The sequence below is a fragment of the Vombatus ursinus genome, unplaced genomic scaffold (genome assembly GCF_900497805.2).
Source record: "Vombatus ursinus unplaced genomic scaffold, bare-nosed wombat genome assembly UNPS02014847.1, whole genome shotgun sequence".
Lineage (NCBI taxonomy): Eukaryota > Metazoa > Chordata > Mammalia > Diprotodontia > Vombatidae > Vombatus > Vombatus ursinus.
This window is the reverse complement of record NW_020954625.1, coordinates 23,308,928-23,336,298: the sequence shown is the minus strand read 5'-3', so window position 1 is coordinate 23,336,298 and position 27,371 is coordinate 23,308,928. Positions and strand designations below refer to the sequence as shown.

At 45.7% G+C, this 27,371-nt stretch overlaps 1 protein-coding gene across 1 annotated transcript; it reads right to left on the bottom strand.

Moving 5' to 3' along the window:
• Window positions 1-6: 6 nt before the first annotated feature.
• MINPP1 (multiple inositol-polyphosphate phosphatase 1) lies at window positions 7-22,033 on the bottom strand. The gene is made up of 5 exons (XM_027840534.1): window positions 21,442-22,033; window positions 14,559-14,756; window positions 10,384-10,481; window positions 8,310-8,443; window positions 7-575 (listed from the first exon to the last, which is right to left on the bottom strand). Exons 1-5 carry the CDS (start codon window positions 22,031-22,033, stop codon window positions 179-181), a joined length of 1,419 nt encoding a protein of 472 aa, XP_027696335.1. The 3' UTR covers window positions 7-178.
• Between the last annotated feature and the right edge of the window lie 5,338 nt (window positions 22,034-27,371).

Here is a 27,371-nt window from a genome sequence, read left to right as displayed (position 1 = left end):
CTCTCTCTCTCTCTCTCTCTCTGTCTCTCTCTCTCTCTCTCTCTCTCGCTCTCTCTCCAGGTCCATAACGAAATTCTCTGTGAAGTCGGAAATACTCGGGCTTTTTGTCACTAGGGTAGTGCCCAGCGACCCTATCATGCCAACATGGAATCCTTCCCTCTAGAACCACAACAGTCACTCAGAGCTCATCAGATGTGATGTTGATATTTGGCAAGACACACTCTCGGTCCGAGTGGCAGCTCTGCAAGACATCCTTATAGTGGTCCTTCAGCTCCTGATACACGGCGACGGTTTCTGGCGAGTGAACAAAAGGCAGCGGCTCTTCATTCAGCAGCAGCTGCACCTGGTACGCTCTGGCGGGAGTCTCAGCGTGCTCACAATGGTAAAGCACAAAGATGAGATTGGACGCATAGGGTACGATGTGGCCACTCCGGAACTGACGGTTCATTTGCTCCTTGTAATTGTAGGCAGTGAGGGGTTCTTTGTCCTTAAAATAGCCCATGAGAGAAAGCAGCGGCAGCAGCGTCTCTGCGTGTCCAAAATGGAAGATGACTGGAGAAGAGATGGGCTGAGACCTGGAGAAAACAACGTGAAAAATGATCAAGACCCTGAGGCCAGGAACAGTAATAAGCTGTTTCTGGTGTCTTTTCTCTTAATCCAACTTCAGACGCCCTGACCACTGACCATTCCACAGCTACAGGTGGAATACGGCAGTGACCAAACCCAAGTCGGACAGGAATTCAAAGGCCGCTAGCCCAGCCAGTGAGCATAAGAATCCCTCCGATGATGTGCCAACACGTGGCCAGCCAGCCTTGGCAGGAAGAGCTCCAGGGACCTCTCAAGGTCACCCCTCCCCTCGGAAATGGCTCTTGGTGTCAGGAATCGATCCCTTCTCTCTCTCTAACTTCCATTCGCTAAAGCTACTTCTTTACTCTGGTGCCACAGAAAAGGAGAGTTTCCACTGGGAGGCAGTGAGCTTGGCTTTGACCCTCACCTCACACAAATACTAGCTGTGGCACCCTGGGCCTCAGTTTTCTCATCTAGAAAAAGAAGAGATGGGCCTAATGCCCTATAGAGGTGCTTTCCAGCTCTAAAGCTATGAATCCTATTGCCCCAAGCCTTCTAGTCTGAGTCAAACAATCCTTGGACTTAGCAGTCTAGGCTCCCTCCCTTGGTATGCTTGCTAGCTTACCAATGTTTCCTAAAATGCCTCAAATTAAGCCCAATATGACCAGTCTGGTATTCATGTCCATGTAACTGTGACTGTTCATCACATCACATTACATCCCTTTGACCATTAATTCTATAATCTTGTTAGAAATTGTTCAGGTCCACTGTCCTATTGCAGGCAGACTCCGTTCTCTTCCCTTTTCTAAAAATCAGGGGCGCAGTTGTCTTTCTCCAGCCTACGGCACCCCTCCTATCTTTCAAGGCCTTTCAACAAGGGCTAAGAGGGGTGCTCAGCAACCACACCTGCCAGTCCGTCCAGTACCGCTGGAGGTCCTTCATCAGGGCCTAGGGACAAACTTGAATGTCAGCTAAATGTCCTGTCGTTTCCTTGCCGATTTTTAGTGGGGTACTTCAGCTCGTCCTGTCCTCTCCTCTCCTGTCCTCTTACCAGACGGTGTTCTGCCCAAAGGAAGGTAAATTTTGATGGCTAAAAACTACCTAGCTAACTTGGGGTTCACTGGTTAGATTTCTTTCTCAAAGACCGAGCCTTAAACCCAATTCACTCAGGATCTCACAGATTGGACAACAATAGGTCCTGGCCCAAGCACTACTTCATGGTTATTTTTTGGGCCCTCCTAGATCACAGCAAACTGTTTCTCTTCTGGCCAGAAACCCTGAGGGTCTTCCCCTATCAGTTTGATTTTTTTTTTTTTTAATTAAAAAGACCATCCCTTGACTCACTTCTTAAAGAGGCCTATTCACTGACTGGGCATTGCCTCACTCAAAGTGAGAACCTGAAAAGACCTCAGCTTAAAAAGGCCAAGGTTTGTCACTGTATCCTGGGCCATCTCCAGTTGTCCTGATCAATATCTGGCCATAGGACCCAGATGGTTCTGGAGGAGAAAGTGAGGCTGGTGACCTTGCACAGCCCTCCCTCACTCAAATCAAAGTCAATTGCAAGTCTCGTTATCATCTCCCTGACGTCATGGTCCTCTTAGAGAACAAAGGACAAACCACCACAATTTTCAGTTTCAGCTCCCCCTCTTGACCATCACTGTTCTAGACTTTCTAGTCCAAATTCCCTGTCTTTGCACTGGCTCTTGTCTAGGCCCAGAGTGCCCTCCCTCCTTGGTCACCCTCAGAGTTCCTCTCTTCCTTCCAAAAGTAGCTTGAAACCTTTCCAGATATGCCAAGTGCTAATGCTGCCCCCTCCAAACTACCTTGTATTTTAACTACTTTGTGTATATATTAAGTTTATATTTATGTTGTCTCCCCATTAGAATGTAAGCTCAATGTAAGTAGAGACTGTTTCATTCTTTGTAACTGTATTGCCAGAACAACATTTTCCTCACCAGCCTTGGTTCATTCTGTGTTTGACATGATCCTCCAAATAAGTCAATATGTATCTTGATACTCAGTCACTCCAACACAGACATGGGAATAAAAGCAAGATGGAGAAAACATCGGGAAATATGGCTAGGGACCAAGAAAGGGAAAAACCCACGAGTCTGCAGACTACTCGAACTCTTCACAACTGAATAAAAAGAAAACTGAGTAGAAACCAGATACTACTGAAACATATACACACCAACACTGCTTCTGTTCCAAACCCTTCCAAAGTTCCTTGAGTCCCTGTGACCCAGAAACATCCCTGTAAAGCATGCTCCTCAAGGAGATCAGACACAAAGTCCCATAATACACCAAAAGGCTTGTGGAAGCTCCATCTGATAGCCAAGGACTAGAAGCAAAGTAGATGCCCACTGTCTGGAAGAAGGCTAAGCAAGTTAGGGTATGAGAGCAGTGGAACATTACTGCAACCTAAGAAGGCAGTGACTGAAGAGTTCAGAGAGGCAAAGCAAAGGGGGCATGCCCCGAGGGATGCGGTATCCTGCATACACCCTCCTTTCTCATGCTCTGTTACAAAAACACCTTGCAGAGTGGTGGAGAAGATAAAGGTATATTTGGAAATGAAGGTGATGTAAAAGCAAGATATCAAGTAATATTTTATTCCCTACAGAATAACGTCCATATTCCTTGGCCATTCCAAGCATTCTACCTCTATAAAATTAAGAATGGTCTTGGCACACATCAACAGGTGGAAGTGTAGCGTCCAGCTTTTCTACCTGCTGAGTCACACCTTCCTGACTCCAAGGTTGGCCCCAAGATCTGCTACAGCCCACTGCCTCTGCTACGTACCCCGCCCCCCCAGTAACTGGCATTCACAGAGCACCTGCTCAAGCTGGAAGGGGCCTCCCACACACTCATGAGAGAGGAGGACACGGAGGACCAAGAAGTGCAGTGAGCACAGTAGTGTCAGACCCTGGGAATGCAGGAGTCATGCTTTCCACGGCTGATTCTCACAACAGATGAGGAAGCCCAAGCCATGGCGCTCCTTCCCTGCTGATTCTCCTGATGATGCTTGCTTGCCCCTACCCTGAGGTTCTGCTTCCCTCCAACCTCGGGACCACTCCCACGGCTTGGACGCTCATCCCACAGGCCTCACATCTGCCTGGCACTCTGCCCTCCAGACCCCGGCATTGCCATCTGACTGCTGCAACCTTCTCAGAACTCAGTGGGCCTTTTTAGTCCATCCTTCAGCTGCATTCTCCTATGTAAGTCATCTCTAATGAGAAATGTGAGCAGAAATGGTGTGAGCAGAACACAGCTAAGTACACATCAACTACGTAATACAAGGAAAAACGAAGCTGTTTCCAGGGCATGGCCTGAGTAACTGAAAGGATCAGCTCCAAGTGGACATGGCTGCCCCAGCAATCACAGACACTTATGTCCACCCCATCAGGCTCTTCAGCTTTCCAGGCTAAAGGCTATCTTTGGAGATACAACGGGACTAGTCCCTGCAAGCCAGGCCGCCCAACCTTCCTTCGGCTCTCACAGCTCGAAATTTCAGGATAATGGCTTTGGTGGAGCTGAGATAAAACAGCAACCCTGTCTGGATTCAGACTACATGTGCCTGGAGGAGCGAGCACAGGCGGCCAAGTGCCTGGGGGGAAAGGTCTCCCTCCCCCTCCCCCAGGAGGCCATGTGACCTCCCAAAGGGTGGAAGATTCTAGGCTTGCCATGGGGGAGCAGAAGGTGATACCAGGCCTAAGGGGACCTTCACAAGGGTCACAGTAATAACAATAATAATAGCAGCATTTACGTAGCAGTTTAAGGTTTGCGAAGTGCTCAACATGTTGTCTCCTTTGATAGAGGACCCCGCAAAGGGAGTTATTCCTACAACAGATATGCTCTTTACATTTAAGTCCACCTTTCCCTGGATTCTCAATGCACTCATGGTTTGAAAGCATTTTTTTCTTTCTTCAAGTTTACCGATGTGTTTGTACCATACAAACATAGAAAGATCACTGTCACTTTCTGAGGTCTCTTGAAACAAAGTGAAAGAGTTAAGTAAAACTAACAATCACCTCATCTGAAGTGCAGCAACATTCTACGACACCAGCCTCTCCTCTCTATTTTGTTAATTAGCAGAATCTATTTTCTCTCCCTTTCACCCCTCACCACACCAAAAAGAAAAGAAAAATATTTTCTTGGAAAAAATACACAGAGCCAAGCAAAACAAATCTGGCAGCTGGGGACGTCACAGTGCCCAAAGCACCAGGCCTGGAGCCAGGAAGACCCAAGTTCAAACCAGCCTCAGATACTTACTAGCCATATGATCCTGGTAACCTGTCTGCCTCAGTTTCCTCATCTGTAAAATGAGAATAATACTAGCACCTACCTCCCAGGATTGTTGTAAGGATAAAAAGAGGTATCTGTAAAGCACTAGCACAGCACCAGGCCCAGAGTAAGTAATTCCCCTCCCATACCGATGGTATCCAAAACTATCTGTCTCCTCCTGCACCCTAAAGCCAGCACCCTCTCTGTCATGGATAACAGTCTGGTGGAATCGTGGTCAGTATAGTGATTTTTATACCTCTGTTACAGCTTTTAAGCTTTCTTGTTTTCCCAGTACTGTTGTTACCGCATAAACTATTCTCCTGGTTCTGCTCATTTCGTCCTTCATTAGGTTATAATATAAAGTCCTCAAAACTGTTCATTTTAGGATATTGATGTCACAATGTAAATTGGTTTTCTGGTTCTGTTGACTTCATGGGGTGGTCACCATACAGCCTACGCCACTTAAGTGTGGTAGAAACCATTTCCTTAAATAAAACTGTGCCCTAGAATGTGGTTTGGGGTATAAACTGTGAAATCTCAGACCTAAAATCTTACCACAACTTCCACAGGAGAAGATTATTTCATCACTCTTTATTTTAAGGCAGTGGTACAGAAACTCTCAACTAGATCATTAAAAATTTGACTAAGAACACTCCTAACCCTCCCAGGTCTCACCACATCAGGTGACTCCAGAGCCTGTAAGCTGGTCATGTGCAAACCGACAGGCAAGAAGGCAGTGTTCCCCTGCCACCATCCCCCCCAAGAAGGATCCGGCCTGTTTTCCAGTCCGCCTTGGACACGTCATCACAGCTGATTCCTCTTGCAGTCCCCATTTTCACTGTCAGTGCAGAGGAGGAAAGCTCAGGCCAAAATCTCTGAGCAGCCAAAATGTGCCTTTGCTGACAACCTCCCTACCCAACCACCCCCTTACCCCCCTCAATCCTTTCCCAATTCCTGGAGCTCGAATAAATGTTTGCAAACTGAATGATCAGTCCCTTCATCACTAGCACCATTCTATCCCCCGAAGGGGTCAAGCCCCTGCACTGTTCCATACCAACTGCATCTAGCGTCCACCCTGAAGGGCCTCATTCTCAGGCACTCCGTGTTCCAAAGTTACCTCTTATGCACCTGAATCAAACCTCTTGCCCTATTAAATAATAAATTCTATAATGAAAAACAGCTGTTCTGAACCTTACTGTTCATCACATCTCCCCACTCACTCATCCTAATCCTTTTTTCTTGCATCTTAGCGGCTTATAATCTTTACAAATCAAACATATTACAAGTGACAATGGAGGCAGGCTTTTCTTATTGCTATAGCTCTTAGCAGACAGAAAAAAAAATCACTTGTCACCTTAGCACAGTGCAAAAGAGCGCTGGGTTTGGAGTCAGATGAGCTGAATTCAAATCCTGGCTCTCTGTGTGACCTTAGGTAAACCTGGCTTTCTGGGACTGCGTGTCCTCATCTGTAAAAGGAGAGGCATGGAGGAGAAGAGCCTGGAGGCTGCCCCAGGATTATACTCTTCCATGGAACAGGAGCTGCCTCTGGCTTCTTCCACGTCTCAGATAAAATCCCACTTTCCCAATCCTCCTTAATAGGAGTGCCTTCTCAAGCTCTCTCTGACACAGAGATGGGCTACAAGACTTGGGGAAGGTCCTAAAAGCTCTCAGGACCCCTAGGCCACCCACCTAAAATTCTAAATTATAGAATACAGTAGTCCCTGACCTGCACTGACAGAGGAGCTACCTAGACCGATGAAATCTGTCAGCCAGTCAATCGATAACTATTTTTAAAGCCCCTACTACGCACCAGACACAATGGACACCTCATAAAGTCCAATCCAGAGCTAAATAATAGGACAACAGGCTTGGACCTGGAAGGGACTTACATTTTACAGGTGATGAAACTGAGACCCAGGCAGGCTAACTATGGTGTTATGGCATGTCTAACAATTTAAAATATTTTTCCAAGGAGCATTCCTGTTGAACTAAAAAGTTTCTTTTAATTTTACATGTACGTATGTATTTTATACATTTTTAAATATCAATGATGAAACACATCATCTTAGATTTTAAGCCATTATCCACATAAAAAACTTAGCTTACAAAATGTGCTAATAGGATTTCATTCCCCTAACTTCACTATACAACTTCAATTTGGGTTACTCTTATCTTTATTTCAACAAACTACACAAAAAAATCAAGGGCTCACAGACTATTCTCTGAGTAATCTGATGAGGCCGTATTTATTTACTCACTGCTCAAAGATACAAGGCTTCAGTTCTAGGTCACTAACAGATAGAGTTTTTGTGCCAAATCCTGATTACACATAGTCTGGATTCAATTAGTCAATCCCCCGTCAAACAACAAAGAACCCTGAGGTCGAAGCTGGGCCTGAAGAGCGGGCACCAGTACAGGAAGGGCAAAGAAGTCAATTTGAAGGCAGAGACAGGAAGGACCTCGGCCACCAGCACAAGACACAGCTGGACACAGTGGTACAGGGAGGAAAATGGCAAGGAGAGACTTTTTCACCCATTTCAAGGCCCCTCCTAAGAAGGCGACAAAAGAGCAGGGACCCTCATCCACCAAAGTCAAGCCATATTACTTTATCTGTAAAATCTTCAGTCTGCTTAGCAGAAGGTTGTTATCTAAAAACATAACAGGGAGGAGACAGGGAAATGTGTTTTTTCCCTGTATCGACAAGGCCAGAGGTTCTTTAAAAATAATCTTAAAAGGGGACAGCTAGGTGGCACAGTGGGTAGAGCTCCGGCCTTGGAGTTCAAATCCAGTCTCAGACACATGACACTTACTAGCTGTGTGACCCTGGGCAAGTCACTTAACCCCAACTGCCTCACCAAAAAGCAAATAATAATAATTTTAAAAGAAAGGAAGAAATGAGTCAGAGGCCCCAGAACTGAATTCCTCCTTGGCCACTCGCTCTCTGTGTGATCTTGGGCCACATCATTTAATGTCTCTAGGACCCGATGACCTCTTGGAGTCCCTCCCAGCTCTAGGCCTGTGAGTCTGGGGTCTCTCATGTCTGTGCTGTCTTTCTCTCTGTCTCTCCCTCCCTTCCTCTCCTTCTCCCCCCAGCTCTGCCATCTGTCTCTCTCTCTCTCTCTCTCTCTGTGTCTGACTCTGTCTCTCTCTGTCTCTATCTCTGTCTCTGTCCCTCTGGCTTCGCAGTCTGAACGTGCTCCCCACTGCTGTTAGTATGTGACCACCTAATAACCCTTAGGGGAGGAGCACGCATTTCATTTACACTGATCCCAGAAGATTACCTAAGAAAGTTCAAAGGTATCTAAATTTAAAATAAGAGGTCACAAATGCACATGGTTAAGACTTGTTGTGATGGGCACCTCAAAAAAAAAATTCCAAACATGAAACAAAATAATCTCATCATAGGGCCAGAGTAAGACTGACAATTACTGAAGCATTCCCTGTCTTTCAAATGGACTTACCTTTGTCTCTGTTCAACAGCTTCGTCCAAATGATGAAATATGTCCTGGAACAGGCTGCAGCTGGAGCGACTGTTGATCGCGTAGCCGTGCCCCCTTTTCCAATACTGCTTCAGGTCATTCAGGTATTCCAGCACCTGGAAATGTACACTTTCACAAGCTCTGTGCTATTTTTCAAGGTCACAGTAACTCAGCCCCCTCACAGAACAGCCACTGGCAGGCTCCTGAGCGGCACATCCATGTAACATGGCTAAGCTGCAGAGGCGTGCTGAGGACAGGAGCTGCTGCCTCCCAAGGGGGGGTCCAGGCTCTTCTCAAGACCCTCCTGGTAAGGGGCAGCTCGGATCTGCATCACCTGAGGCCTGACTGCCAACCATGTTCTTTAAGGAGAACAATGACAGATCACATGATTTACAGTTCTGGAATCAAACTGGACTTAGGATCGAAACAATATTAAAAGTAACTACCACTAAACCGTGCCCATCCAATTTGAGATCCAAAATTTAGCAAAATCCAATGTGTAGCACGTCCCATCCTGAAACTCCCCAGTAAATCAGGTTGGCCGACCCAGGAGAATACTTTAGCGCTCTTCAATCATCTCTGGCACACCCTGGTGTACACAGAGAGATAACAACCATTTGCAAAGCCAGACTGACAGAAACCAGCACAACAAAAAACACACTTCTAGACATCACTAGCACGGGAAAGTAGGGAATGTCAGAAATATCTATTAATTTTGCATTAGAAAACTATCCATATACTGGTTGCTGCTTCTGGTTTGGCCCTGCTCATCTCCCTTCTGTGCCAGTGACTTCTCTTCCTACCTGAGGCAGGTGTGACTTGCCATTAGAAGCTGTTCTATCCGTAGCTAAGATCTAAATGCAAAATATTTTTCCTTGAGGAGGAACCTGTGATTTCATCAGTACAAGATTCTTCTGAATGAGTAAACTCCTCCACTGATGCAGGTGAGCAGATCCTCTGCACCTCCTCACCTCAGGTCTCCCTGGCTCCCTGGCCAGCTCTGTCCACTCCCCCACGCTGCCTCTCACTTCTACAGTCTCTTAACGCAATACAGCTACATTTGCTTTTAATATTTCAAGGCTCCCTGCTACTCACAGAAACCAAAATCCCCCAAAACCCCTAACAGACTACCTTCATGGAATGCTGTGGCCAAAAATCCGCCATCTGGTGGCGAACCAGTAAAGTTACGCTATAGGCTACATGGGCTTTCATGAGCAGCCTTGAAAAACCACACATCCCTTTCTTATACATTGTTTCTGTGGGAAACTATGTTTTGAGTCCCAAATAACCATTTTACATATGAACAAAGGAAAAGAATCCACATACACAAACATATTTATACTAGCTCTTTTTGTGGTGGTAACTAAGGAGGAGGGGGAAGGGGTGTTTGTTTGTCCATCAACTGGGGAACGGCTGAACAAATCATGGTACATGAGTGTAACGGAATACTCTTGTGCCATAAGAAATGATGAAAGAGGCAGTTTCAGAATAACCTGGGAAGACTTAGATGAACTAATGCAGAAAAAGATGAGGAGCACAATTTATACAATAACAACACTGTGAAGATAAAAAAACTTGGAGAGACTTAAGAATACTGATCAACATAATGACCAAGACGATGAGGGCTGCTGCTCACCACCTAATACCAAGGTGAAGTTTCACTGTAGAATGTGACACATTTTGGGGACACGGCAAATGGGTTATGTTTTGCCTGACTATGCATATTAGTTGCAAGGGGTTTTATTTTCTTCAATGGAGAGATGAAAAAGAAAATAGGTTACTATTAATTTAAAAAAATGAACTCAAAGTTTTATTTAATAATTAATTTATCCAATTGTCAAGAGTTAAGTCACATATTACTTTCATTCTAATCACTATTTAGGAGACCCATTCAATCCTTCATGGAAAAGAAACAGAAACACATAGTTCTCTTTACCAGGACCCTGAGTTCCAAGTTTGCCAGTACCAAGTCACGCTTTTCCCACAATGTCTCTCATTTTAGAAGCTGTGCCTAATTAAATGCTGAGCAGTTAACACAACTGCACTTAGCACTTACCTGAGCATCCTCTGTGTCAAAGACATCGCACCAAGGGGACTGAATGTCTCTAATAGCCAAGTCAAATGAGCAGGAAAAAAAGGCAACTTGGATTAAATCTGGTGAAAGAAAGCAAAAAGTTCCAAGTTTTGATTTCAGCTATTAAAAAAAATAGCAGAAGGTCAATAGTCCTTTGTAAAATAAAAGGGTGGGATTCGGTCACTAAGGGTCCTTTCCTTCCAGTTCTGAAATTCTATGATTCTGTGAGCTGCACTAAAGCAAGACTTTCTTTTTCTACCAGGGGTCAATAAAAAGTGAAAAGTTATATTAAGGTCAAATTCAAGGCTAAAAACAAGAACACACCCAGCTTAATTTGGCTAATATTTAGGTTTTTTGTTTTTAATTATAATTATATATACATACACATATACGGGTGGAGGGGGGAAGAGAAAGTGGGGAGACCAGCTAAGAGGCTATTACAACAGGTCAAGTTTAGGTGAGAACTTGAATCAAGATGGTATCTGCAAAAATAGATATTTCAAAAATGGATCTGCCAGTCCTCAAAGGTAGAAGTAGGAAGGATGAAGGGAGAAGAAGGAATCCAATAAATCTACCAAGGTGAGGAGCAAGGGTGATTAAGAAAATGATGCAACAGTCATCAGGAATGAACATAAGAAAAATTCAATTACTTAGTATTCGGTTACTAAGGAAGTTATAATATTGAAGATTTGCACCCTTTTCTGGCTTTTTTTGGTTTGTTTCTAACTTGTTGATCTACTGACAACTTGTTTAGTACAATATGTGTGTAATATATAGTTTAGGAGGAAAAAGAGCAGCACTCAAGTTAATAACAGATTGTGCTATATGAGGTTTTTATTACATGTGCTTATATTCTGGAAAAGTAAAATCTAAGTCCCAACATATACACATCTATGCTATTAAGAATTATGGTGAAATGCCACTGTATCTGGAACCTACTCTCGGAGCAAACTGCAACATTTCTGGACTTCAGGTTCCTCATTTCTAAATGGATTCTGGGAAGACCTAAAGTAGATATGCATTTATTACACCCTAACCGGAGCTTCATTTCACTCCTATTTACCAAATCCTCTTCACTTAAGGACTAAACCAAACGGAACCAATTCCCTCTATCATTTCTAAGAATGATTCTAGTTCTAAAATTTTACAACAAGTGAAGATGTAGAATCATCACCAGTATTTCTTCATACAATAAAGGTTTTTATTCATACAGTTGGTACTGGATTAAATTCAACCTCAAGGGACGGAACGTCATCAAAGCACTTAATAAACTTTCCAGCAGTTTACAGATGTGTCAGCTCTTGCAAATGCTCTTTTTACAATTAACAATGATTCTTTCTCTCAAAAAGATGCCCATTTTTATATTTACAATGGGCTCCTTATATAGCCAGGTAGAATTCCATTTAAAGAACATAACGATAACCTAGAGTTCTATGTAATAAAGATCTCTCATGGGCAGCTAGGTGGAGCAGTGAATAGAGCACTGGTCCTGGAGTCAGGAGGATCAGAATTCAAATCCAACCTCAGACGCATAACACTCAATAGCTGTGTGACTCTGGGCAAGTCATTTAACCCCTATTGCCTCACCAAAAAGAAAAAAAAAAGCTCTCTCCATTTACAAGGTCACAGTTAAAATTAATGCTGCTTTGCTATGATTTTTAAAGGAAAAATTCTGTGTAAGAAGCTCTTCCCCATATAGCAGTCAGTCTCTTCAATAAAGATATTGTACTTTCAACATATTTGCCATATTTCAATTCCTAAACAACAGTTAAAGTTTGAAAAAAATTTCAGAGGGCTGTAGAGGGGAGAGGGATGGTGTCTCCCTGTTCTGAGAGGGCAAAGAGTGCTCCTTTCTGGAAAGGGGGAGCTCAAGAATAGCATGTGTACTGGCAGTGTCCAGCTCAAATAGAAACAGAGGGATACATAAATAAGGATCCAATCTGTGGGCCCCTGTTTTCTTAGGAAATCACACATTAACATCGTCTGTGTTGACAATTGCATTACTACTTATTTCATTAAACATTTCTCAATCCCACTCAGACCCAATTCAGGAGTGCTGCAGGCTGAGTGGTCGTAAGCCCTGATGTAGACAACAGGGCTCTGCCAACGCTACACACAGCAGGGAATTAGCGGATGTTGCCCTTCTGTATTTGAAATGCTGTTTCTAGGCCAGAGAGCATCGTGCCTCTCAGCTCGACTTCACCAGCTGCTGTGGCCAAAAGAGCTCCTCTTTTGATGACCCAGCTTAGTTGGACTGTCCATAGACTGTCCTGGGGATGCTATTTGTGCTTCTCAAACTGGGGAGGCCTTGCAGGGGTGGTCCTAGCACAGGCTTTGAGACTTCCAGGCTGCTGTACCACAATGAGGGAGGCTCTGAAGCATGACTTTTAATGGAGGGCTGTCATAACTATCACTCCCATTACTAGAGGGATTCCCCACTCCAATGAGACCATATAATAAATAACAGTGCTTCGGGTTTGGGTTTTGCATTTTGACCATTGTGATGATTTTGTCAGTACAGAGAAATTCCAGTGAAGAGATCCCCAGGACTAGGGCTGGCAGGCACCCACTGTGCAATTTATACCCTCAGAGAGCAGCCTGAGGCACTAAGAGGATGACCGTCCAGTGTCACACAGCCAGTCTGGGGTAGCAGACAGAAAGCTGCCTGGAGGTCAGAGAGATACGGATTCACGTCCTGCCTCCGAAACATCCGGGCTGGGTAACATTGCGTAGGAGTACGAGTAATAAATAATAACAGCTCACGCACTGAAAGACCACCAACCTCAGAACTGATTCCTGTGAGGTCTTAGAAGAGTGCAAAATTTAATGGAAGGGAAGGGGCGAGAGGATTAGGAGCGAGGAGAGGGAGTTCTGGGAACCAGGGGTGCTGGTGGTGAGGAAGGACGGCATTGGAAAGACGGCATGCACAACTCCAGGACATTCTGAGCACAGGAAGCAAGCAGCAGCTAACAAGAGGGGTACTAGGCCCTCCGAAATCCCTTTACTGAACTGCTCAGTAAGAATCATATCACTGATGTGCACATGAGTGCCTCATCAAGGTGACTGCCAAATATTTTATTTTCTTAAGGGCAAAGAGATCCCTCCTGCTTTTTTTTTTTGTACCCTTTGCTTAGCAAACCTAAAATTTCATCCTTGTAACAAATTCCAAATTAGATAAGAATAATTACACTGACTGCCAAGCAATCGTTTGTAGTTGGGAATTCATTTGCACCTCAGAGAGAACACCAGTTTCCTCATGTTACTTTCCAGGACTCTAGGATTACGCCAGAAAAGCCCTAAGAGGCAAACTTCAGCAAACAGTCCAACTCGACTCTCCTCTATTTCTTCCCAAAGCAGCCGTGCAGGCGACCTATGCTAAGCTCAAATCCAACGACCTTTCGGGCTGGCTCTCACCCTCCTTGTCTTTTCTGAAGCGGCAGACCGTGCTGACTGCTGCCCTTTCTTTGATCCTCTCCATTTCCTTCCTTCCTGGAGTCCTCACTCTGTGACCCATTTCTACACCTTTGCGGGCTCCTCTCTCCTCTACCCCCTTCGAGGCTCTGTACCTACCCCAGGTCCCCCGTGCTTTCTCTCTTGGAGACCTCATCTACTCATGTGGACTGAACTATCACCTACACCCAAATCTGTCTCCTGCTACAGCTACAGTCAGACAGGCTGTCCCACTGGCATCTCAAACAAACTGGGCCAACAGTGGATTCCTCTGGCCTCTACCACTCTGATCAGAATATTTCTCTACTCTACAACCTGTGGTGACTTCTCACTGCCAATTACAATATAAACACCTTTTAAACAGTCAACTTTTCTGGCCTGCCTTCACGGGCTCCTGCCATCTTCCATGCCTGGCATGGACCACCCACCCCACGTCTAACTAGTGCAATCTTTCCTACAGGCATCCTTCCCACATTCCCTTGGCTGAAAGTCCATCTCTCCCTCCTAATTTTTCTCGTAGCATTTTATCTGGAACTCACCTGTGAACTTAGCATAAACCCCATAAACCCTCCCCCCATCAACGATGGCCCTACTATTCATGAATGAATGAAAAAAATAGGATTAGCACTGCAGGCTTCCTTGCTCATTGCAAGAAAGTAACATTATTTGCTATTTAAAATACAAATAAATATAAAAAGGTACCTTACCTGCATTTAAATCACTTGGTGGCACCTGCAAAATAGCTGCAACTTTTTTAATAATTTTCTGCATTTCTGGTCCATTTTTGAAGGCTTCTACCTGATAAAGAGCTGAATCATTCTTTTCAACCTCAGTTAGGAACTTTTCACAATGATCAAAAAACCTCATAAGTTTATCATTTATCTCAGGTGGCCCAAACTCCATATCTGAAAGAGAAAATAAAAAAGACAAGTCTTACAGCAAGGTACTGACAGTTGAAATAATAATTTGGGAAGCATCAGTCAAATAATATTTAGTTTCACTGTAGACAGTAAAAGCCAATAGCTTATTGATTTGAGTACCTATATTAAGTATTCACTGATGATAGTAGAATTTAAGAAGGCTCAGAAACTTAACTGTCCCTCCATTCGTAATCACTGTGATTTATTTATTCATCTGGTACAAAAGAGAGAAAAAAGTGTAGTTTTTCTGGAGTGCACTGAGATCCCATAAGATGTGCTCTCTTTCACGGGACAGATAGTCCCATACAAATCTTATCACGGTGTCTCAGTATGGCATAGAGATGAGGTACTGAAGAGTATGACAGGCTATCTGAGCAGGGCAGGGCCTGCTGTTCTAGTGTGGCACTCCAGATGGGGCACCATCACCAGATATGATCCACTTTTCACAGTTGCCAGGAATTCTAAGGCAGTGACTGGCTATTACTGATAGCCTCAAAGATGAAGATGATATAAAAACATTAGTCCAATCCAGCGAAAATTAACATTATCTTCATTTCTGGCAACAAGGAAAGATCTCAAACCTTTAATTGCCACGAGGATGCTGAGCAGTTCTCAAGAAATAACAGATTTCTTTCAATAAAGATAACAAAGTTTTCCTTAAGATGATTTCTTTTTCTATCAAGGTTAAGGGGGGAAAAAAAGATGGACTAGCCATCCAAATCTCAAAATGTATCATAAAGGGGTAATCACCAAAACAATCTGGTCCTGGCTAAGAAATAAAGTGAAAGATAAGTGGACTAGATTAGGTACCCAATGGCCATAGTAAAATAGTGTTTGATAAACCCATAGATCAAAGCTTTTGGGACAAGAACTCAATATCTGACAACTGCTAGGAAAACTGGAAGATATTATGGCAGAAACTAGGTACAGACCAACATCTCACACACACCATCCACCAGGATAAGGTCAAAATGGATACAAGCTTTAGACATAAAGGTGATACCATAAACAAACTAGGGGATCATGGAATAGTTGACCTGTCAGATCTATAAATAAGGGAAGCATTTATGACCAAAAGAGAGATAGCATCACAGGGTGTAAAATGGATAATTTTGATTACATTAAATTACAAAGGCTTTGTACAAACAAAACCAATGCAATCAAGATTAGAAGGAAAGCAGAAGACTGGGGGAAATTTTTTATGGCAAGTTTCTCTGATAAAGGTCTCATTTCTCAAATATATAGAGAAATGAGTCAAACTTATAAGAATACAAGTCATTCCCCAATTGAAAAATGGTCAAAGGATAGCAGTTTTCAGATGAAGAAATCAAAACTACCTATAGTCATATGAAAAAATGCTCTGTATCACTACTGATTAAAGAAACGCAAATAAAAACAACTCTGAGGTACCATTTCACACCAATCAGATTGACTAATATGACAGAAATGGGAAATGATAAATGTTGGAGGGGATATGGGAAAATTGGGACACTAATGCACTGTTGGTAGAGTTGTGAATTGATTCAACCATTCTAGAGAACAACTTGGAACTATGCCCAAAAGTGTATAAAACCCTTTGACCCAGCAATACCACTAATAAGTCTGTACCCCAAAGAGATTTTAGAAAAAAAGAAAGAAAAGGACCTACTTGTACAAGGGTATTTACAGCAGCTCTTTTTGTGGTAGCAAAGAATTGAAAATTGAAAGGATGCCCATCAATTGGGGAATCACTAAAAAAGTTGTGGTATATTGATTGTGATGGAATACCATTGTGCTATAAGAAATGATGAGCAGGAGGGGCAGCTAGGTGGCGCAGTGGATAGAGCACCTGGCCCTGAAGTCAGGAGGACCTGAGCTCAAATCCAGCCTCAGACCAAACACTTGACACTTACTAGTTGTGTGACCCTGGGCAAGTCACTTAATCCCAATTGCCTAAAAAAAAAAACCAAAATAAAAACAAAAAACAAAACAAGAAATGATGAGCAGGATGCTCGTGAAAACAGAAAAGACTTTCATGAACTGATGCAAAGTGAAGTAAGCAGAACCAGGAGAACACTGTACATGGTAACAGCAATACTGTATGATAATCAATTGGGAATGACTTAGCTATTATCAGCTATACAAAGATCCAAGACAATTCTGAAGGGCCTGTGATGAAAAATGCTATCCACCTCCAGAGAAATAACTGATGAAATGTAAATACAGATTGAAGCACTTTGCTTTGTTTTGTTTTCACCTTATTTTTCTTGCTATTTTTTCTATCTGTTTTCTTTTGCAACATCAGTAATATGGCAATATGTTTTACATGACTGCACATGTATAACCTTTATCAAATTTCTTGCCTTCTGAGTGAGAGGGGAGGGGAAGATTCGAGAGAACCTGAAACTCAAAATTTTTAAAAATGAATGTTAAAAATTGTTTTTGGGGCAGCTAGGTGGCGCAGTGAATAGAGCTCTGGCCATGGAATCAAGAGGACCTGAGTTCAAATGCAGCCTCAGACACTTAACACTTACTGTGTGATCCTGGGCAAGTCACTTAACCCTGATCACCTTAGCAAAAAAAGGAAAAAAGAAAGAAAGAAAAAAAATTGTTTTTACATGTAACTGGAAAATTTTTTTTAAAGAAATCTGGAAAAAAAAAAGCTTTCTTTTTCTATGTTCACAAGATGTGATTTCCCATGAAAATTATACTGAAACTTTAGTAGTATAAATAAATGAAAGAAAAAGTACCTTAAAGCACTTACAAGGTACAGGTACAAAAATGCTCTGAAAGAGCCTCTAGGGGAATGGGGGCCAGGAAAGGGTGGGCAAAAGGAAGACTAGTGGGTGGATCATGGGTCCAAAGCATTATGGATTTAGCGCTAGAAGGTGCCTTAGAAGCCATCAAGTACAGCACTCTCACTCTACAGATAGCAAATTAACTCCTAGAGACTGTCGATTAATAAATGCTTTTTATGTTCCAGGCACTGTGCTAAGCTCCAATGATATAAAGATAAGCAAAAAGAGTAAGTTTAGTTACTTGAGTCCCTGCCCTCCTTGCCCTGCTGCCTTGTCAAACTCTTTTCTGTGGAAATCCAACGAGCCAACTGACTCCATCTTGGGACTCAACTCTGGAACTAGCTCAGTTCCCTGTCTATTCAATTATGGGTCTAGTCCAACTTCTGTCTTGTGAGAAAACTTTATTGCATCGTTTGAACTCAGCCCTGCATGGTTAGAAAGGTGGTCAGATCCAAAGACTGTTGTAATGAGTTTTCTAACAATTGTACATCTCAAGCAATCCCTACGTCTTATCTGAAAACCTGCCTGTACTAGTCAATCAGTTACTGTTTTCATGTTCCTTTGACTGTTCACAGACACCTGGGGGGCTCGGAATACCTCTTTTTTAGGGAATTGCACCTGTTTGATCTCCTCTTCCCTACCTGTAGAGTGCCTAATCTTTCCTCCAATTAGAAATCAGATGACCTAATCTTGTATCCTGTCTTCCCCTGTATTTGGTGTCCAGTGCCAAGCTGAGGAGGCCCGGTCCCAATTTGTTTGGCAATTGGCATGCATTGCAATAAACTGATATGCTCAGAAGCTCAAACCGTTGTTTCCTCAGTTATTTCAGATTTCACCTTAGGTGACTCCCGGTCTTCCCACATCCTCCACCTTTCCTCCTAGTCACATGCTGGAGAAAATCACAAAACTGTCTGACCTGGGCCTTTGAAGCAGCACTATCCCATTCCCCACCAAACCTTGCCATCTCTCCTCCCGTCTCCCGTGCCTGCCCCACCCCCTCAGCAGAGGGCCTTATAACTTCACCAAAATAACCTGAGACCATTGGATGACAACTCACTCTTTGTCCCTTCTCCTTGCCAAGGAAAATCCCTCTCCATGCCTCCTTGATCCTATCCCATCCTGCCTTCTATCGTTCCCCCACAAAACAGCAATGTCTCCCTATCTATTGGCTGCTTCCCTGCAACCGACAAACACGTCTGAGGCTTCTCCAACTTCATAAAAGCCTCTGGATCTGACCACTGCCTCCTTCTACCTCCTCTCCTCTCCATAACTCCTGGAGAAGGCCTTCAGTGCCTCCACAACTTTTCCTCTTACTTTCTTAGCTCTCAGCAGTCTGGCTTCCAACCTTATCATTCAACTGAAACTGCCTGCCCAAAGTTACTGCCAAGCACTGTGCTAAACACCAGTTATAAAGAAAGGCCAAAAACATTCAGGGCTCAGTTTAACTGGAGAGACAACATGCAAACAAGTGTGTCCACCCAAGAGAGATAACTGTACAAACTGGAGATAATCAACAGAGGGATGGCACTAAGATTGGGTAAGGCTTCTTGCAGAGGGTGGGGACCTTTCGTGAGTCTTAAAGGAAGCCAGGAGGTGGCAATAAGGGAGTTCCACGGAGGGGAGACAGCCATCGAAAATGCCTGGAGCTGAGGGATGGAGTGTCTTGTGTGAGGAACAAGGCGGCCAGGGTCACTGGATCACAGAATGGGCGTGGGGGGTGGGAGTGGGAGTGGAAAATGGGAAGAGGTATGAGGAGAAAAGTAGGAAAGTCAGGTTGTGAAAGCTTTAAAGGCCAGAGGATTTTATATTTAACCCTGGAAGTAACAGAGAGTCACTGAAATGTATTGAGCAGTAGGGTGATATGGTGAGACCTGAAGTTTAGGAAGATCACTCTGACAGCTAAGTGGATAATGGAGCACAGAGGGAAACCACTGAGGCAGAGACCAATCAGAAAGTCATTGCAGTGGGGTACAGAAATCTATCCTGCTCTACCAGAAGACAGAAGGGAAAGGAGATAAGAGAAGGGGGTGATGATTGAGGGGAGGCAGATTAGGGGAAGGGGTATTCAGAATACATGCTGTCTTGGGGTGGGGGAGGGGTGAGATGGGGAGAAAATTTGGAACTCAAAATCTTGTGGAAATGAATGTTGAAAACTAAAATTAATTAATTAATTTAGAATTTTTTTTAAAAAGTCATTGCAGGGGGTGATAAGGGCAGGCACCAGTGTGGTAGCTGAGTGGAGAAAGGGATGTGTAAAAAAGAGAAGAAGAAAGGATGAGGCTTGGCAACAGAAGGTTGAACCCATGACCCTGGCCTCACAGTACATTAGTCCATGGAGCTAACCAGCTGAAACCACGAAAACTGCAGTTTTTCAAGGCAATAGCAGTTTCTGAATCTACAGGGTGGAGGATCAAACATTGAAACAGCATGATAAGACACATCATCCTTCACTCAGACTTCTTAGAGCCAATAAAACTAGTAAAAAGGTACAACGTGGCAGATAAGATAAAGAAGTGAACTGTAGAAGCTGCTGAAGTGTTAGGAGAACACCAAAAAAATACTTAAGAGTCAGGAGTAGGAATTAATATACACCCAGGAAAGATGAGGAAGGTGGTATAAGCATTAGCCACATAATGATTTGATTCAAGTAAAATGATAAACGCACTGAAATTGGGAATCAGGAGACCTGGGTTTCCATTCCAGCTCCTCTACCTAATAATGGTGTGGCCTGAGACAGGTGACTTTACACTCAGATTCAGTTTCTACATCTGTAAAATGATGTTAACACTAGCACGAAACTCTTCAGCCTTCCATGGAAGCCCTCCAATATCCTTTCTCACACTTATTCACTTCACTCTTGTCAGGCCCCTCACCAGGCGAAGTACTTGGTGAAACCGTCCTCGAGGACTACATAACCATGCCATGATCACAACATACAAGCAGAGAGCATCTTCCTATAAGAAGTGGCGAGGCAATGTGTCATGCTAAAAAGGGATGACCCCATCACAGAGTGAGGCTGTTCATCACAAGTCCAAGATCCGCTATGGAGAATTTCTGGGGCACTGACAAAATTTGAGAAGATAAAAAAAGGTGGACAGGATGTCAGCTATGTATGTGTGATGGAGGCCCAGGTGGACGGGATCATAGATTTGAACTTTATTATTACTACTACTAATCAACTTCCTAAGCTTCAGCGTCCTCATCCGTAAAATGGAGACGACCCAGGTGGATGAGATCATAGGTCCAAAGTCTGTAATTACTACCACTGATCTTCCCTAAGCCTCGGTTTTCTCGTCTGTAAAATGCAGGTGATCACATGAGTAACTCTCAAAACAAGTTTATGAATCGGGCAGCCTATTACCAAAGCATCATATCAGTGAATTACCATAACTTTGCAGATGAGGGAAAAGCCACGGTTACAAAGCGAATGGAAGTCTTGATCCCAGGCCTCACTTGCATACCGCCTGGCTCCCTACACGGGGCCTGCTAATAACTGTATTTACTACGACCGGATCCTTTGTCATCCTACACCTTTCGTTTTGTTCGCTTAAAAATACGATTCCAGGGGTCCTGGAGACTTACTGAGGCCCCCGAGGGGTCACGCACACGCACCCCCGAGCTCATCAAACCCGAGCTTCAGTTCAGACACCGAGGCCCGGCGGGGGATGGCGATCTGCCAGTGACACAGTGGTCAGTGACAGCCCCAGGCCTGGCCTCGCACGGCGGGGGAGGGAGGGGCCGCCCCGGGAGCTCCGGACTTCGCGGACCCGCCCCGCGCCCCGCCCCCCGCCTCGGGTGACCGTGACCCTGGGGCTCGAAGCTCGCGCCCCTCGGGGCCGCCCCCGGGGTCGCGGAGGGGGGGGGAGGGAGGGAAGGAGGAGCGGCCGCCCTACCTGCCGGCTCGGGCTCCGGGAGGCCCGGGTGCAGGTGCGCCCAGAGGCCCCGCGCGAAGGCCACGGCGCTGTCCACGCAGCGCGGCTTGGAGCTGGACACGAGGCGCACGCGGGCCAGGCCCGCGCGGCCCAGCAGCAGCGGGAAGCGCGCGGCCAGGCGGGCGGCCAGCCGGCGCATGTCGCGCCGGCCCTTGTCCACCAGCTGCCCGTCCATCCAGTCCTCGTAGGCCAGCGGCCAGCGCGCCAGCGCGCCCGCCAGGCCCGGCCCCGGCGGCCCGGCGCGCAGCAGCAGCCCGTGCAGCGCCCGCAGGCGGCCCACCTGCTTGGCCGTGGGGTAGCGGGTGCCGTGGCGCACCAGGGCCACGAGCTGCAGCGGCGCGCACGGCCCCGCGGGACCCGGCCCCGGCCGCGGCCTCGCCACATCCTCGTAGCGGCTCTTGGTGCCGAAGTGCGCGCTCAGCGCCGACGCGCGGCCCGCGGACGCCCGCTCCGCCAGGGCGCAGGCCGCCACACAGGCGAGCAGGACGGCGGCGCCCGGGACCCCGAGCCCCCAGCGCAGCCTCCGCCGCTGCCGCCGCCTCAGGGGGAGCATCGCGAACCGGCCTGGATCCACCGGACGGCCACTTCCGCGGGGCGGGGCGGGCCCTCCGGGCCCGGGGCCCACCGGCTCCCGCCCGGGGCTACACAGGCGCGGCTGCAGGCGCAGGCGCAGAGGCGGGCGCAGGCGCAGGGGCGGACGCAGGCGCAGGGGCGGACGCGGGCTCAAAGGCGGACGCGGGCGGCCCGAGCTCTGCAGCATTAGCCCCGCCCCCTCCCGTACTCTGCAGCCTTAGCCCCTCCCCCGCCCCACCAGCTCCGTAGCCTTGGCCCCTCCCCCGCCCCCAGCTCTTCAGCTTTAGCCCCGCCCCGCCCCCGAGCTCTGCAGCGCCCGCCCCCGCCCCGCGCCGGCTCTTCTAGGTGGGACGGGGCGGGGCGGGGCCCACGCTGGGTTCTCTGTCTAGGGCTCTTCCTCCCCCTCCCCCCCACTCCCCACTCACACAGAAGCTCTTGGCACCAAAGCCCGTCGGGTCTGTCTCTGGAGCTCCATGGCTGGCTACAGTCCCTGGCACAGATCAAGCGCCTGGTCAGTGCTTGCTAAATGAATGACCTGGAGGGAAGTCCTGGGATTTGGAGCAGCAGGAAATCACAGAGAGCCCGCAAGAGTGGCTGGTGCTTCGTCTGCTTCACCTGCTTCATCTCCCTTGATTCTCCCAGTTCTGCGATGGAGCTGCCTTGTTCTTGTGGACGACTGAGCCTGTGCTTTCATCCCTGTTGGCAACAACCAGGGGGGAGCACCCCTAACCCATGAAGACCCTCACCTGCTCTGCAGTTTCCTCTCAGAGAACCGCAGGTAACATCATCGCCATTTTACAGATAAGGAAACTGAGGTTCAAAGAAGTGACCCAACCAGCTCCTTATAGCTGTCTGTGGCAGATTCAAACACAGGTCTTCCTAACTCCAAGTTTACCACTTGACATCTTGCCATTCCGGCTTACCTAGTACAGGCATACTTTGCCTCATTTTATCCATGGGCAAAGGTCAGAGGAACATCATATTGCAACAGAAAGCACCCTGAAATCAGGAGTCAGGGAACCTGGATTCAAATCCTAGTTTTGCCACTTGTATGACCTCCTGCAAGATACTTCATGTCTCTGGGCCTCGGTGTCCTCCCGTGTAAAATGAAGAGGTTGGATTGCATACCCTCTGAGATCCTTTCAGGATCTAAAATCTATGAACTCTGCAAGGTTATACCGATGCTAAGAGATAGTGTCTGAATTTGAATCCAGGTCTCCTGGTTCCAAATTCCCTTGGGATCTAGATTAAGAAGGGAGCTTAGAGATCCCCAATCATTTCAGAGATGAAGCTGAGACACAAAGAAAGGAGCAAGTCAAGTTAGCAAGCATGTACTGCGCACAGTACTAAGTCCTGGAAATACCAACTGAAGCAGAAAGGAAGAATCTTTACTCTCAAGAAGCCTACATTCTAACGGAAAAAGACAACGTGTGCACACACGCACAAAAGGAAATGGGGTTACCCACACAGGGTCATGGTAGAGAAAGTCTGGGGACTCCGAATGCAGGCTGGACTGGAATGAAGAGCTGGCTGGTCTGGATATCTTCCTCAAAGGGAGGATCTGGGAAGAACCAGCCATTCACAGCTTGGAAGGAGCCACAAGGCCAAGACAGTCCTTCCAAGCTGAAGAAGTTGCTGTGACAGATGAGAGAAAGCCTGGACAGTTAGGGGTGCAGCCTGCAGCGGCCGGAGCTCAGGCTGTGGAATCAGACACTCATTCAGATCTTGACCGCCACATACTGAGTCTGTGTCTATGGCCAAGCCACCTTTCCTTTCTGGGTCTCAGCTTCCTCATCTGTGAAATGGATAGGTTGGATTTAATGATCTCTGAGGTCCCTTTCAGCTGTAAAACTATGATCCTTTGGACCGTGCAAGGTAATCTGAGAGTAAATGGCAGGATTCGAACCCAAATCTCCTAACAGTAAATCCACTGGGCTCACTCTACTTTGCGTCTCATAATCCAACCCACGTGATAGAGACTTGGCTGTAGATTAGTGGAGGAACCAGCTGAAAATGGAACTGGAAAATATTCAACAAAATAGATAAAAATACAACAAAACATTGATCACATTAATATATGGTTTTCCAAGTCATCATGCACCCTCAGGGATCCCTAAATGGCCCATTTCTACTTGAGTTTGACACCACTGCTCTAGAGCACCCTTGCCCTATGGTAAGACCATTAGAGAAGCTGTCACTAGTGAGGTCTAGGATTTATCCTGTCTTCTGGCTTTTAGCACAGAACAAATGCCTAAATATTTCTATGCTACGAAGCCAGATGAATCTCCATGTCATGGGGACAAAGCAGGCAGGCAGATGTTGGGGGTGAACCCACTTCATTGGCACATAGGCCATAAGGCAGTGGATACAGTGGAGAGAGCCCTGCTTGATTCTTTCCTCATCAGTCTCCGTGTAACAAGCCAAAGTGAGACAGGATACATTTGTTATTATGGTGAGGCTCCCTGGAAACAAGGAGCTATGGCTACAACGTTGGTGGGACATTGGTTACTTTGACACCCAAGTCTTCACTATTACAGAGGGTTAAGCTAGAAGTACTGATGGAAACTGAGGGAGGGGACAGGCCCTGAGAACAGTCTCAGGCTTTTAATAGCAGGCGATTTAAAATATACTATTGCATATGTCATATTAAAAATGAAAAATCTCAGGTTTTCTAATTGTCTGCTCATGCACACTGTGGGTACCTTTTTTACCTTGTCACAGATTAAAGGAACAAAAGATTTTGAGGTGAAAGTGGACGCCAGAGAGCATCTGGGCCTAGAGAAGATCCTAGAGAGATGATTGGCTGTCATTTAACACAGCCCTGTTGTTCTTTGGATAAGGAAACTGAGACTCAGAGAGAAGGTTGTTGTTCAGGCCTGTCTGACTCTTCATGACCCCATTTGGGGTTTAGATACTGTAGTGGTTTGCCATTTCCTTCTCCAGTTCATTTTACAGATAAGGAAATTGAGTCAAACAGGGGTAAGTGACTTGCCCAGGGTCACACTGCTAGTAAGCATCTGAGGCCACCCTTGGATTCAGGTCTTCCTGACTCCAGGCTGGGAACTCCATCCACCAAGCCACCTAGCTGCCCAACATTACATGCCTAATAATGACAGAGATCAGAACCCTAGTCTTCTGAGGATAAAACTTCTGTTCTTTCCAAAGCATTGCCCTCAGCTGCCGTGGCTTTTTGTGACCGCTTCAAACTAAAACCAATAGTTTTGTCTCACAGACCAACCCCTGGACCCCATGCCATCAATGACCAAGGGCACAAAACCACTTAACTAACAAATAGCAATGTTTCCTCAATTTAAACATGGCTTATATAACAGAGGAGGGTTTGATTAGGTTTTAACTGGCTGAGGATTTGAAGTAATGTGCTAACTCAGATTCAAATATGGGGACTGACTTTGAAGAGATAGTGTACCCACCCTACATCCCACTACATCATTAAGTTAACATCTGTTCATCTTTTCCTCTAGGACCATTAGAAAACTGCCTGCTTTCTTCATTCACTACCTTACTACTGTGTCCTAGACATTACCAAAACTAAAGCAGCGTGCCAATGGAGCGTCCTAATTCTGACATGGTTAGTGCAAATTCCAAGCACTTTCTTGGTTGAGAATCATTTCAAATTGGGCTCTAAACCAATAGGCTCTTCGGAGCCCTTTATGTTGAAGACTGCTGTTGCCCAGGTAGTCAAAGTAATTTCTCTGGAGCCTTTTCCAAATTCATCCTTATTCAGCCACCCATCCCTTACCTTTACACTCCATAGACTAACATCCGTGATAGGATTCTCCACGTTTTCTGGCCACTTCCAAGTGTTTCCTCCTTGATAGCTCCTGCTCTAGTCCTTTGAAATCCCTAAGAGATGCCAAGGGCTCTCAGATACTCACATAATGACAAACCACCTTCAGACACTACCATCCTCTGCTTCCTGGTCACAAAAAAGGCAGCAGAGTGCCCAGATGAGGGCATGGACATGGAGAGGTTCATGGAGGTGAGGTCTTCACTCTTATTTCAGAGGGCATTCTCCATTGGGATCGAAGGTAATAAGTCTCACAGGCAAGATTACATTTAGAGCTTTCTATACAGGGCCCCATTTTCTCTATAGAATGTCTCACTTGATGATCTCATCAGCCCCCATGGATTCAATGACTGTCTCTGTGCATATGTTTCCCAGCTCTCCATCCACATCCGGGCATGATCTCCCTCCTGAATATCAGTCCTATGTTACCAACAGCCCTCTGGACATCGTGATCTGGTCCCATGGACATCTCAAACCAAACGTGGCCAAAACAGAGCTCCTTCACTTTCCCACAAAACTCTTCACTCTCTCTGGCTTTCCCATTACTGTCAAGGGCCCCAGTGTTCCTCCAGTCCCCAAATCTCCTCACTCAAGCTCACCCCACCAAGTCCATTCATTGACCAATCATGTTTCTACCTTCACAACATCTCTCATATACACCCCCTCTCTCCTTTGACATTGCTGCCCCTCTAGGGCAGGCCATCATCACCTCAGGCCTGAACCACTGCAGCAGCTTTATAATTGGTCTCCTTGCCACTTTAAGCCATCCACTACTCAACTGCCAAAATGATTTACCTAAACCACAGATCTGACCATGTCACCTCCCTTACTCAGTAAACTCCTGTGACTCCCTATTACCTCCAGCATCCATCAAATATAAAGTCATCTAGAATTTGAATCAATCAATCAATAAACATTTATTGAGTAACTACTATGTGCAAGGCACTGTGCTAAATGCTGGGGATACAAAAAGAGGCAAAAATAGTCTCTGCCCTCAAGGAGCTTACAATTTTCACTACTCGCCCCCTCCCATTTTTTTTTAAGCCTTTTCTTCCCTCCACATCTTGCTGTTTCTTGAAAACCACACTCCATCTCCCACCTCTTCAACTTTGTCCTGGCTGTCTCTCATGCCAAAATGTACCCCCCTCACCTCCAACCCATGCTTCCCGGGCTTCCTTCAAGACTCAGCTCAGATCCCACCTTCTGCCAGAGGCTTTTCCCTCTCTCTTTGAACACTGTAGACCTCATTCAAAGGTGAGCTCCTTCCTTGGGGATATGTGGCATTTTGGCCTTTTTTTTCATGTCTCTAACACTTAGCACAGTGTCAGGTACATAGTAAGCACTTCATAAATGCTCATTAACTGCCTAACTTGCCTGTTTGGGATTCCTTTGTCTCATTAAGGATGTACTTGGGTGCCCCAAGGGTGACATTTCCCATATTTATATACAGACTGCCCCACTCAACATTTATTAAGCACCTATGTGTATGAAAGGCCAGATAATGTAATGA

Excerpts from the sequence above, each read along its gene's own strand:
- MINPP1 (XM_027840534.1), bottom strand. The coding sequence starts at position 22,033 with ATGCTCCCCCTGAGGCGGCGGCAGCGGCGGAGGCTGCGCTGGGGGCTC. Across the intron at positions 14,757-21,441 it reads CCCGGAGCCCGAGCCGGCAG|ATATGGAGTTTGGGCCACCT; the intron begins GTAGGGCGGCCG and ends TTTCTCTTTCAG. Across the intron at positions 576-8,309 it reads GCTGTTGAACAGAGACAAAG|GTCTCAGCCCATCTCTTCTC; the intron begins GTAAGTCCATTT and ends TGTTTTCTCCAG.